Here is a 13746-nt window from a genome sequence, read left to right as displayed (position 1 = left end):
CTTCTTCCCCTTTGCAGTTTTGGGATCCTGTCTTGCCTGAAGCTGTGCAAGTCTTTGCTTGCTGCCACAGTCTCTGATTGCCTGTGTGCATCAGCCCTGTTGTGTCTTAAAGACATTATTCCCTTCAAGTCACGAACCACTCTGGCTTACCATCCCTTTCTTCCGTGTGGACCCCTGAGCCTTGAGGACCAGGGTTGATGAAGATGTTCTCTTTAGGACTTAGTGCTCCAAGTCTCCCACTCTGCGTGTTGTTCAGCTTTGGCTCCCTGTGTTCCCATCCACTTCAAGAAGCTTGTTTGATGAGGTTGAGGAAGGTACTAATCTATGGGTATGTGCCACTAGGGGTCATTTTATTACTGTGCTTCTTTAGCAGAATAATAGTATTAGGTTTTCCCCTAGGCCCTTGAGCTATCTATCTAGTCTCAGGTCTTGGTCACTTTAGCAGTGTCAGGTAGGGTTCCATCTCAGGGAGTGGGCCTTAAATCCAGTCAGAAAGCGGTTAGTTGCTCCTGCAACATTTGTGCCACTAATACATAAGTAAATCTGGCAGGTGGGTCTCTTTTGGAGGTTTCACTTTGTAGCTGAGTGATACTGATGATTAACTTTCTCCCCTGGAACCGTGGAGAGCATCTTCTAGTACCATGGGCACTACTCAAAAGGGGTGAAGCTTCTAGTTGGATACTAGCTCAACCACTCCATGTTCAATGATAAAGTAAGTGTTGTCTTCAACACTAGGGCCTTACTTACCATCAGCTTGTGGAGAGCAACCAGTAGCCTTGTGATGTTTGGAGGTTTCCGAGGGGCCACTTTAGCTAATGACTCAACAAGATATTAACCCATTCCTAGCACTGGGGGTTTTACTGTTTGCCTAGCACTTGTAAAGCCCTTGGTTTGATTAGTTAGCACTACAAAAAAGAAGGAAAGAAAGATTGTAAGAAATATTCTGGGGGGGGGGGGGCTGGAGAGATAGCTCAGTGGTTAAGAGCATTTGCTGTTCTGCCAGAGGACCCAGGTTTAGTTCTCAGCACCTATGTTAGGTGGCTCACAACCTTCTGTAACTGCAGCTTCAGATCTGATGCCTCTGCTTTCTCTACAACACCTGCATTCTTGTTCATGGACCCACAAGCAGACGCATACACCTACACATAATTTTAAATAATAAACAAATCTGAAGAAAGATTTCATGAAACAAATTGCTTGTAAAAGTATAGATATGAGCCGGGTGGTGGTGAGTTCGAGGCCAGCCTGGTCTACAGAGTGAGATCCAGGACAGGCACCAAAACTACATAGAGAAACCCTGTCTTGAAAAAACAAACAAGAATATATAGATATGGTCATTTTAAAAATTTCTCTCTGTTTATGAATATCCCTTTAAATTGTAAATTTCTCAATCATGTCTTTGTTAGTATATGACATATGAACTATTTAGCAAAATGAAATAGACAGCAGAATAAAGATGATTTAGAATGAAGAACAAGTGAAGAAGGGCCTCCCAGTAAGGCTGTATCTTTTTGTTAATCTGTTACTATAAACACTTCGTGGACTGTAGACTGTTGATTTTTCATGTAGAAACTAAAGATTTACTTAGAAGAAATCCAAAAGGAAACCTAGATGACTGTGCCGATAGATTTTCTTTTTCTCTTTTTGGTTTTTTGAGACAGGGTTTCTCTGTGTGGCCCTGGCTGTCTTGGAACTCGCTTTGTTGCCCAGGCTGGCCTTGAACTCAAAGAGATTCGCCTGCTTCTGCCTCCCGAGTACTGGGATTAAAGGTGCCACCATGGCTGGCTAGAGTTTTTTTCTGAAATAAATTTTAGCAAACATGGTTATATAGGGTCCCTGGGATGGAACATAGTAAACTTTACAGAGACATTTTATCTCATTGTTGTATTTGAATAGGGCCAGGATGCTTGAGAAAGTAGTATCAAATGGCTAGACAGTCAGAATTTTTTTTTTTTTTTTTTTGTAAACTGTAGGAGCAAAGTACAACTGTTACAGATTTTATTTACATTCTTTAGGGATGGGCAACTTGGTGCAAGTCAGTAACTTAGACATGCCTTTATATAACAACAAAATTTAACAATGTGTGTTTTTTATGTTGTTCCTTGTTAGAAACATAACAGCTGTTAACAGTTATTTTGTAAATTGGCCTAGTGCCAGATCCTACCATAAGCATTAATTGTTTTTTCATTAGTGTCTGTGCATGTGTTGCAGTCAGAAGATAATATTCAGGGATCAGTTCTCTTCCGTTATGTGGGTTTCAGAGTCGTCAGGTGTGGCAGCAGGCACTGCCGTTACTTACTGAACCACGGCCATCTCACGAGCCCCAAGCACTTTATCTAATTATATTGGGGTCACTACTGCAGCCTTAAAAATATCTGGTAGTGGTCCAGTTTTAGGGGTAAGAGAGCAATGTAAAACTCAAAGATGAAGTAATAGGGGAAGTAAATGGTAGATCCAAAATTTGAACTAATTCTCCTCTGGCTTAAGGCCAGTTTTATTTACAGTACATGGTGAAATGGTACCCTGTATATACTTTATTTAAGAAAGCAGGAAAGGGGCTGGAGAGATGGCTGTGAGTTGGGTTCCCAGCATCCAGGTCAGGCATTTAGAATTACCTGTAACTCCAGTTTCAGGGTTATCTGAGGTCTTCTTCTGGCCTTGCTGGGTGTTCGCACACATGTGGCAGATACACACACACCATAAATAAAAATAAATCTTATTTTAAGAGGCAGGAAAGCATATAACATACAGGTTTAGTGTAATTTTTTATTGAATTTTAGAGAACCCAAGATTGTCTGTTTAGAAAAGACCACACCAATCTCAGCCCACAGCAAAGCTAGTTTTTCTATTTCTAGTTCTTGTCCTGGAAACACAGCTAAAGATAATTACATATTGGCACTGACTGGCCCTACACAAATGTCCTGTTAGAAAGCTTTTACTTGGCTCTTAGCATCACTTTAGACCGCTTAGCAGTATTTTTAATCACCTAGTCTTATTACCCGATATGTCCTCACACTGTAGTTTGATGGAACTTACTTTGTTCTTACCAAGAATAGGCTTCCCTAGCACAGCTATTTGTTGCTTATCAGATGATCTGTTATCTCATCAAGAATATGGAGATATTTCTATATTGAAACCCTACAGTTTGTCCTTCATCTTTGAACTCTTATTCTACAGCCATCTTCTTTTGTCCGAATTGATCAGCCTTTAGACACTAGGTACTACTACTTTGCCCTGCCACCCTCAGGCTGGCTGCTACTCCCAGACCCCTGCCTTGGCCTGCTGCTCCTATTGCCCAATACCATTGTTGACAGCAGTGAAGACTGTCTGTAGCTGTGTGTCTGCCCAGTATAGCTCTGATTAGGATATCTTCCCTAGAATGTGTCTCACCTGAGGTTTATATTGATTCTGTGGTCTTGTTACTTTCTGATTTCTATTCATGTGTAGGTTATTTTGCAAAGTCCTTGAGGAAAAGATGTCCTACATAACTTATTCATGTTCCTCTCATTAATATTTAATATTTTCTTTAAGTAACTGATAAAATTAAAACTAGGTCATTATCATAGTGGGTTTTAGATCTTGAAAATAGATACTGAAAAATAGATAAAAATTAAAAAATAAATTTATTGGTTTATTGGAACATCCTAGAAACTGAGAACCATCATGGCAAACCAGTCTTTCTGATTTTGAGTTTGGTTTATTATATTTTAAGCAGACATTAAATGGAATATGTATGCATTAATGGGAGAGGAGGAAGATGAAAAGCTTATCAGGTGCCTTCTGATGGTGCCCTTTTTACGTTGTCAAAAATTTCTCACAGCTGTTGCTTATGGTTATACAGTCTTGCTCTGGGCTATAAAGTGGGCATGTTTGAATATTTTGAACTATATCCATTAGACAGAAAGAAGAGTCCATGATTAATTCCTGAGTTACTGTCTGCCCATAACAAAAAGAAAGTGACTAAGGCAGGCACTAAAGGGTTAAACTTGGTTGTGTATCCTTCCAACCTCAGTCTGCTTTTGACGGGTGGGCTGGAGAGATGGCTCAGCAGGTAAGAGCACTGGTGGTGCTCTTGCAGAGGACCAGGTCTGGTTCCCGCCACTCATGTGGTGCCTCACAGCCATCTGTAACTCTGGCTCTAGGAGATCTGATGTCTTCTGCTGCACTCTGCAGGCACTAGAAATGCACATTGCTCACAGATCTGTGTGAACGTAGACACTCATGCACATGAAATTAAAATAAATACATCTCTTAAAACTGCCTTTGTTTTGTTACAGGCAGCTGTGAAATCTAAGAAAGCTACAGATACTTACAAAATCTATGTGGAAAAGTATGCGTTAACAAAAGCTGATTTTGAGCAGAAGATGACAGAAACAGCTCAGGTTGGTATTTTTAAGGCTTTAAGTTGAAGACAGAATTCTTATATTTGTATACATTGATTAAATAATAGAATGTTTCTGTTTAATTATTTTACTGTTAGAAAAATTTCAATGAACCATTTCAGTGCTGTAATAATTTATATTGGCACCTTGTTTGGGAGATTGCGGGCCAATGTGCCAGAATGCTAAAGCTTGTTGCTGTTATACAAGTTACTTTTCACATTACTGTGATCAGACACCTGAGAAAGGCCTGGACTTACCTGAGCTCATGGTTTACATTTAGACTATGAGATCTTAGAGGATCAGGAAGCAGAAAGTTTGGTCTAGAGGTGGAACCAGCCTAGACTCCTCAAGCCCTGGCCCTGTCTTCTACATCTACCAGCTAGGCACATTTCTCCAAAGGATTCCATGCTCTCAAAACAGTGCAACTGGCTGGGGACCAAGGTTTGAAACACATGAGCCTGGGATGGACATTTCACGTTCAGACTGTAACAGTGTGGTAAAGGTTTATTCAAATTAGCAAGAGCTGTTTAAGATCTTTGAGGAAAAGGAAGGCATTGGTAGACGGTGAAGACAATGCTGGTTGTCAGGCTTGAGTTTGGAGTTCATGATGTGCTTCTGCCTAAGAAGAGTACTGGAAGATACTCAGTAGTGAAGATACAGCAGTAAACAAACAGTGAAAAAGCCTGTTGTCCCAGGGCCCACATTTTAGTGGAGGAAGGTAGACAATGAAAATGTTTGTGCTCTTTTAACTTGGGATCAACTGCATGTCATTTGGTGGTGTTCTTTCAGCCCTAGTTGAAGGCTTATTTTAAGGGAGGTGCACTTGATGACTCCTACCTAACAACATTTCGACTGCCACTCTTGTTTTTGTTCTTAGCACCTAGCTCCATTTACAGCTTGAGGAGTGTAATTTTACCTGGTAGGTAGCAGAGGACCCACAGAGCACAGCAGTGACTTGCTCGCCATGAAGAGCATGCATGGCGGGCTGCATCTCTGGGCCTGAAGCTAATGATGAGACGTTTGGAACATTTTAGTCATCATTTTTGAGGGGCTCCTTCAGTCCCATTCATTGTTGTGTCTTTTCCTAAGTGAGGACAAGGATCAGATACTTTGTTTGCATGTTTGTTTATTTGTTTTTTTGAGACAGCCCTGACTATCCTGGAACTCACTTTGTAGACCAGATTGGCCTCCCTCTGCCTCCCGAGTACTGGGATGAAAGGTGTGCATCACCACCACCCGGCAGTTTATTCTTATTTTCTCAGCAGTTAAAATAGTTTTTCCCTTTTGGTGGGCATGTACTAGCTGAAAGAAGTCTTGATAAATCTGGAGCTTTGATTGCTAGGTTTGTTTTTTTTTTTGGTCTCACTTGAGGAAATGAATGACTTACATTTCACAAGCCAGGAAGTGTGCTTGTTTGTGTGCATGCCTGCAGGCACCCACATGCATGTTTACCTAGTGTGCCAAGGCTCTGCTAGATGGACTGTACTCAGGTGACAGCAGAGGATGGGGGCAGACATGAAGGACATGCTTCTAAAGTAGCACGTTTTTATAAATGTTATAAAGGGAAGGGCTAGGGGTCCAGGACAGGGGATAACAGGAGTGACTTAATTTAAATCAGGAAGTTGGGGGACTTCTTTTGGAAGTGACATTTACAATTGAGACTTGGGCGGGGCAGCGATGGCACATGCCTTTAATCCCAGCACTCGGGAGGCAGAGGCAGGTGGATCTCTGTGAGTTCGAGGCCAGCCTGGTCTACAGAGTGAGTTCCAGGACAGGCGCAAAGCTACACAGAGAAACCCTGTCTTGAAAAACAAAACAAACAAACAAACAAACAAACAAATAAATAAAATTTAAAAAAATAAAATTGAGACTTTGGACTGGCAAGATGGCTCAACAAGTAAAGGCAATTGCTGCCAAGCCTCACACCCAGTGTTCAGTCCCTGGAGCCCCATAAAAGAAATACATGTCAACCACAAAGATAAGTAAAAACTGAGACCTGAAAAATGAGTAGAACAGTAGGGTAGACGTGTCCTAGGCTTTGCGGCCATGAGTATAAGATAGATGCTATATTCTAGAAAGTAAACGTTAAACTGAGAAAAATCAAAAGGAAATAGTTCAATGAGGTTTAAAAGATAGGTGAGGACTAGGCTGTACCAATTGTTAGCTGTTCTCAGAACAGCAGCAGCCACCTAAGTTTTGTTGTGACACGATTGGATCTGTATTTAAAGTGAGTTCTGGCAGTTTTGTGAAGAATGCATTTTTCTAGCCCCAGAGCAGTGAGCAGCCAGTTTGGAAGTCAGCACAATAGTCAGGTGAGAAGGGTGAGGGTCTTGTGGTACATTTTGGAGGAGAGTTGCAAATGCTGTGGAAGTCTCAGGGATTAGGGCGGGAGAGCAATTCTCAGGGAGAAAGTTTGGCTTTTCAAATGGGTGGATAAAGAGGAATGGGAGAGGCTTTCTAAAGCATTTGGTTGACGTGGAGAACAGGTCAGATTGCAGTTAGAGAGTATGTTGATTTGAGATAGCAGGTGCTCTGACAGCGATGGATGTAATGTTTCATTGTCATAGCCACAATTTTGAATTCTCAAAGTTCTGGAAACCCAAAATTGTTTTTATTATAACTCTTTTGACAGCAAAACTTGACCTGAATCTATGTGAAGTTGTTTATAATTTTAATTACCTTAGACTAAATGTACATGCTTTCTTTAGAAATATTAATATTAATAAGCATCAGATTGTAATGGTAGTAGCATAAAATGTCATTTTTATATTACCACATATCTTAATTTTAAAGATCCAAAAAATTTGAATTCTAAAACAAAGCAGCTGGTCCCAAATATTTCAGGTAAGAAATTGTAATCTGAGTCCCCCAAAATAGTGTGAGGTCCCAAAGCCATGATAACTTCATGTTTGATTTGCACGATCATGAAGAACTTGATAGAGGAAGAGAAGCTGAGACCCAAGTAAAGGCCAGAGTCAAAAAAAACAAAACAAAACCTGGGGTGTGCTGTGTCACTGCAGAATGCCCGCGTCAGCTGTGTGGCATGGAAAAGATGAAGCTCCCACAAGAGGCCTTAGGTTGTGTTTAAGGAAGTTCTCCAACGTAGTGAAATTTCTGTTGCAAAGTAGACTGTTAAAAACTGCAGCAAATGCCAGGTGGTGATGGCGCACACCTTTAACCCCAGCTCTTGTGAGGCAAAGGCAGGCAGATCTCTGAGTTTGAGGCCAGCCTGGGCTACAGAGTGAGTTCCAGGATAGCTAGAAGTGTTACACAGAAAAACCTATCTTGAAAAACCAATTTAAAAAATTTACTGTTAATTTTGCATTTCTGCTAATTTCAGTTAATCATTTAAATTAAAATAGGAATTAGAATTTGCTTTTCAGTCTTTTTCTTTATTGATGTTACTTAACTTTAAATATGGGAGTTTTGCCTGTATAGACCAGGAGAGGGCATCAGACCTCCTTGGACTGGAGTTAGACAGTTGTGAGCCTCCCTCCTTGTGGGTGCTGAGAATTGAACCTGGGTCCTCTGGAATAGCAGCCAGTGCTCTTACTGCTGAGACATCTCTTGACCTCTTAAATTTTTTAAAAAATTTTATGTTTGTGCAGGGCAGAGAACAGCTCTATGGAGCGGAATCTCTCATGCTGCTTTGTAGTCCAGGATCTAACTCAGACCTGAAATTTTATAAACATACACACACACACACACACACACACACACACATACACATACTCATACAAGTTGTTTGTTGTGTGTTTGTCTTTAGGTTCTGTGTGGGCCAAGCTGGCCTCCAGCTTGAGTTCTTGCCTTAGTCTCTTAAGTGCTGGGATGACAGGCAGGAGCCATCATGCCTTGTTTCGACATTATTTTTTCCCCCTGAGTAGGATCTCATTGTGCACCCCTGGCTCACTCAGAACTCACTGTATGGTCCAGGTTGTCATTGAGCTCACAGAAATCCACCTGCCTCTGCCTCCCAAGTGCTAGGATTAATAGTGTATGCCAATACATGCAGCTTTGCATATATTTTTAATGTTATTATTTTTAAAGTATTCTTTAGCAGGGAGGTTGTGGCTCACACCTTTAATCCCAGTACTTGAGAGTCAGAGGCAGGCAGATCTCTTGAGGTTCAAGGCTAACTGGTCTACAGATTGAATTCCAGGACAGCCAGGGCTACACAGAGAAACCCTGTCTGAAAAAAAAAAAAACTGGGGGGAAAATTTCCAGCATCCATCTTTCCATTTCCTTATCCGTTTCTTCTTTCTCATTGCATTTTCTTCAAAGTAGCATTTTAATTATTTACTTTGCCATTTGGTAATGAATATTGATTTACTTGAACAGATGTGAAGAGAGAGATATGTTTATCCTGATTTAAATAATCCTTGCTAGTGTGTATATTTCCTCTTAATATTTTTCTGTCTTTCTCTTTCTGATAGTTCATGTGATGTACACTTGTGTGCGTGCACACAAAACTGCCTAGTATTGGTTGTTTTTTTAAAATAAGGTTTATTTTTTAAAATTATGTAATGTGTGCCCACAGAGGCCAGAAGAGGCATTGGGTCCCCTGAGTTAGCTGGAGTTAGAGGCAGCTGTAAGTCACCAAGTCCTCTGCAGGAGCAGTCCGTGCTTTTAGCTGCAGAACCATCTGTCCAGTTCCTGTCTGTTTTCAGACAGGATTTCTGGGGACAGCCCAAACTGGCTCCAACGACCTTTTTTCTGTAGCCTTCCAGCTGCCATGGACCACTAAAATGGATTCCTATCATTTCTTTTTTTTTTTCTTTCCTTCTTTTCTAAAGAAACCTCTGTTTTTATTTATGTATATGTATGTATGTACTTTTGAGTGTGTGCCCTGTGTGCAGGTGTCTGGTGGAAGCCAGAAGAGGGTGTGAGATCCCCTGAAGCTGAAGTGACAGGTGGTTGTGAGCTGCATGGTTAGTACTTACTCACAGTGTGTGTGGTTTGAGTTTTCATTTGGGTAGAGAGTAAGAACGGTTGAAGTTGTAACCCCTCTGAGAGGAGAATGGTAGCTGCCAGAGGCCTGGGGATGGGGAGGAGGAGAAGTTGATCAGTGAGTACCAAGTTAGAGTCAGAGAGGGCAAGAAGTCTGTTGTGTTCAAATTTTTGTCATAAAGACTTGATAAATGTTTGAGGAGATAGGTTTATCCTGATTTAAACATTATGAAATACATACATGTATCAAAACAATACATAGTACCCCGTTAATGTGTATAGCTTTTATGTTTTTAAAGTCAGTTTAAAATGTAACTGTGCTTTACGTTCTTGCCTTTTTTCCACAGTTAGTTAATGGGACATTTTAAAAATTAGAAACATAATATGAAAATTTTGTTTACTCAGATGCAGTGAGGTTACTTTCTGTAGAAATGGATTCTGAGCAGCATGTCCTTTTGGCTATCTTTGGTAGCTGACAAGATTATGCTTTTTAAATGTAATGGTAAATGTGAGCATTATAAAGTGGGGAAATTTATCTAATTAGTTCAAGAAAGTTCATTCATTGGGCTGGGGAGATGACGAAGTGCTTGACACCCGGGAGTGAGGCCTGGAGCTCAGATCCCCAGAACCCACATAAAGCCACACTCAGTGTGTTTCCATAATCTCCAGGCTCCTAGGGCAAGATGGGTGGAGACGAACCTTGGGAACTCTCAGGGCACCTAGCCTGTTGTGTGCTAGATGGGTAATAAGAGACCCTGACTCAAGGTCAAAGGTGAGGGCTGACACCCGAGGTTGTCCTCTGGCTGCATACACCCTGTGGCATACATGTGCTGGCACTCAACACATGAACATGCACACAAGCACTTAGGCACAGTTGTTTTTTAGTTTAAGAAAATGCCTTCTTTTATCCTTAAACACATAAGACATATTCATATCCTACTGTTGAATTGCCCTGAATAAGAAGTAGTCACTTATTTTGAGTAATAATGTTAGTTAGCAGTGTGCTTTTTCTGTCCTAAAAGAAAAATCTCACAATCTCAGAAATGTATCTGAATTGTATGCATTGAATTATATGTGGATTCATGCTTCAAGATACTCTAAATAGGGGCCAGGAGAGATGTTTTAGTGGTTAAGAGCACTGGCTGCTCTTCAGAGGACCTGGGTTCAAGTCTCAGTACCCACCCCCATGGTAGCTCACATCTATCTGTAATTTCTGTTTCAGGGGATCCAACATCATCTTTTGTCCTCTTCAGGCACAGCAGGCACACGGTGTATATATATATTGAGAAATCCACAGGAGTCTGCTTAAGGAGTATTAGGGAATTTATTAGGATATAAACTGAGGAAATACACTCATGAATACAGAACTGAGTAGACAGCTGAAGTCATCCTCTGATCTGACGGGGAGCGAATCTACCTGGCAGTTCGATCACACTAGGAAGCAGGGAGAAGGAGACTCATGACCCCTCTCCCTTTCCTTTTAAGAGGTTACATACAAGCACTGCCTCCTTTGGGCCATATAGCCCGAGGTTATGGATGGAACAAATACCACTACATATATATGCAGGCAAAACACTCATACACTTAAAAAGTAAAAAGATACTTCTGAGCAGTTCAAAGTATACCATATTCAGTAAAGCTACTAAAAGGGAATGAAGACACACTCTCCTTGGAAGTAGGGAGTCATCCATATGAAATTAATTATGTAAGTCAGTTTTACTATATTTGATTCTATTTGTTTTTGAGAAAAAGTTTTTTTAATAAATTGTGACATTTAAGCTAAAGAACATTAAAAATTTTTTTTTATTAGATGTACTCATTTTCTGTGAGTGTTTTGCCTGCATCTGTATATGTGTTGTCATACGTGGTGCCTGCAGAGGTCAGAAGGAGGAACAGATCTCCTAGAGTTAGGGATGGTTGTGAAGCATATGTGCATGCTGGAAACTGAATCCAGGTCTTCTGCAAGAGCAGCCAGAGAACACTCAACCAGTGCTGAGCCGTTTCTCCAGCCCCTGGACCATTTCTTCGATTATAAACTTAGAAGACTCATCCTCCTATTGGGTGTCTCTTAAGTCTCTCTTCTTTAAAGATTTATTTTTATTTATGTCTCAGATCCTCTGGAGCTGGAGTTATACGCTGCTATGAGCCATCTGACTTGGGTACTGCAAATGAACTTGGGCTCTCTCAAAAACTGTATGTGCTTAACCAGAGAAAAGGAATTGGAATTTACACACACACACACACACACACACACACACACACACACACACACGAACTGGCACCTGTATTTTAGGGAAGGAGAAAAACACTAAGGTTGTGAGGTTGAAGAAATTTAGAAAATGCTGGGGTAAGTCAAGTGAGGCAGGTTCCTTTATTTCAGTATTTCTCAGGATTTTTGATCATGAGTTTTGCAAAACAGGAGCTAGCAGTAAAAGATGTTATGGTAACTAGGAAGTTTCCTTTGAGAGGCCCATTTCCTGGTGTGGTACACCCCCAGCTGACCCAGGGCATTCCCACTTCCATGGAGAACTGCTGAGACAAGTCACCTGGGGTTCCCCAAGTTTCTTTGATCAGACTGTTAACTTTTGGAAAGGTAGACAGGCAGGTTGGTAATCTTTAGCCAGATGGTAAACTTCTGGATCAAATGGTAAAGCTTTGTTCTGCTAGCATCAGTTTTTAGTTTTGGAAAGTTGCTCTGGCTTTTGTAATACTCTTATCTTCTGGATCTCCTAATGTTTTAAAATCCTGATTGTAGAGTTTAACTTGTCATAGCTTCAGAATCTGGAAAAGTTTCTGTTTGCCAAGATAATGGGATAGCAAACGCTAACTTTACTAGGTCCGTTTGTCTGGGAGCATTTTAAACACAGTGCTGATTTATTTAGTTGTCTATGCTAAAACAGTTTCTAAAACTCTTCTTAATTCCAGAGTATATGTTTGTATGTATGTATATATATTTTATAACCAAAACTTTTGTATTTCAAACCCAGAAATTTCAAGATATTGAAGAAACTCATCTCATTCACATAAAGGAAATTATAGGATCCTTGTCAAATGCTATAAGGGAAATTCATTTACAAATAGGCCAGGTAAATTTTTTGCTTTATGTTGAAATGATTTTTGAAATTTTATGTTCATTTACAGCTCTTTATTCTTTTACCACATTGTTTGGAAATCATACGTATGATACTGAATTATTTCAGATGAAGAATATGTATTTTCAGGGCTGGAGAGATGGCTCAGAGGTTAAGAGCATTGACTGCTCTTCCAGAGGTCCTGAGTTCAATTCCCAGCAACCACATGGTGGCTCCCAACCATCTGTAATGAGATCTGGTGACCTCTTCTGGCATGCAGGGATACATGCTGTATATATAATAAATAAATAAATCTTAAAAAAAAAAGTATATGTAGTTACATGTATTTTCTTATTGGTCACCAAGCATAATTTATTATTGTTGTTGTTTTTTGTTGTTATTGTCATTATTTGTTTTTTTTTAAGACAGGGTTTCTCTGTGTAGCCCTGGTTGTCCTGTAGGCCAGGCTGGCCTCCAACTCACAGAGATCTGCCTACCTCTGCCTCCCAAATACTGGGATTAAAGGCATGTGCCACCAGTGCCTGGCTGAAATCTACTATTTTTTTAGATTTATTGATTTATTTTAATTGTGTGTGGGTATGTACATATGACTAAAGGTGCTTGGAATTTAGAAGCATTAGCTTCCCCTGTAAGTGAAGCTACTGGTGTCTGTGAGCCTCTTCAGTGGGTGATGGGGATTGAACATGGGTCCTCTGGAAGAACTACCAGTAAGCCATCTCTCTAGCCCCTATTTAAATTGTTTTAAAGTAACTAAGTACTATATAATTATATAGTTACTATATAAGTAATTTATCAGTATTACTATGTATTTAACTATATAGTTAGTATATATTAAACAACTGGTTATTTTAAATAGTTATATACTTCTAAGAATTAACTATATAGTCCTCTTCATTAAAATTGGATCTTACCAACTTCTGAGTATTTCTCTTTTCAAGTTTTACTATTTTAAGGTTAGAACAGCAACTTCAGTAATCAGAGCATTTAAATGTGAAAGTGTTTAGAATGTGTTTAATGATAATCTGGAGTGTATTGAAATAAGGAGAGGAGAATCTTTTCCCTTGCTATTTAAAATGTAAACATTAGCCAGGCAGTGGTAGCTAGTCCCAGCACTCAGGAGGCAGAGGCAGGCAGATCTCTATGAGTTCAAGGCCAGCCTGGTCCACAAAGTGAGTTTCAGGACAGGTGGGACTTTTACAGAGAAACCCTACCTTGAAAAACCAAAAAAAAAAAAGGAAGGAAAAAAAATAAGAATTTTGTCTCTAAAATAATCAAAAGTGGCAATACTAAACTGCCTACATACTATGCCCTAGTGGAGAAGGTAA

The 13746-nt window shown here is 40.1% G+C and overlaps 1 protein-coding gene across 1 annotated transcript in view; it reads left to right on the top strand.

Moving 5' to 3' along the window:
* Positions 1 to 13746, top strand: part of Fcho2 (FCH and mu domain containing endocytic adaptor 2) — a 101538-nt gene that overhangs the window by 29775 nt on the left and 58017 nt on the right. Inside the window, 2 exon segments of the mRNA XM_036206989.1 lie at positions 4278 to 4382; positions 12317 to 12415. Coding sequence (XP_036062882.1) covers positions 4278 to 4382; positions 12317 to 12415 — 204 coding nt within the window.

This window comes from Onychomys torridus, chromosome 15 (genome assembly GCF_903995425.1).
Source record: "Onychomys torridus chromosome 15, mOncTor1.1, whole genome shotgun sequence".
Classification (NCBI taxonomy): Eukaryota; Metazoa; Chordata; class Mammalia; order Rodentia; family Cricetidae; genus Onychomys; species Onychomys torridus.
The sequence above is the reverse complement of the archived record's forward strand: the minus strand, read 5'-3'. Positions and strand labels throughout refer to the sequence as shown.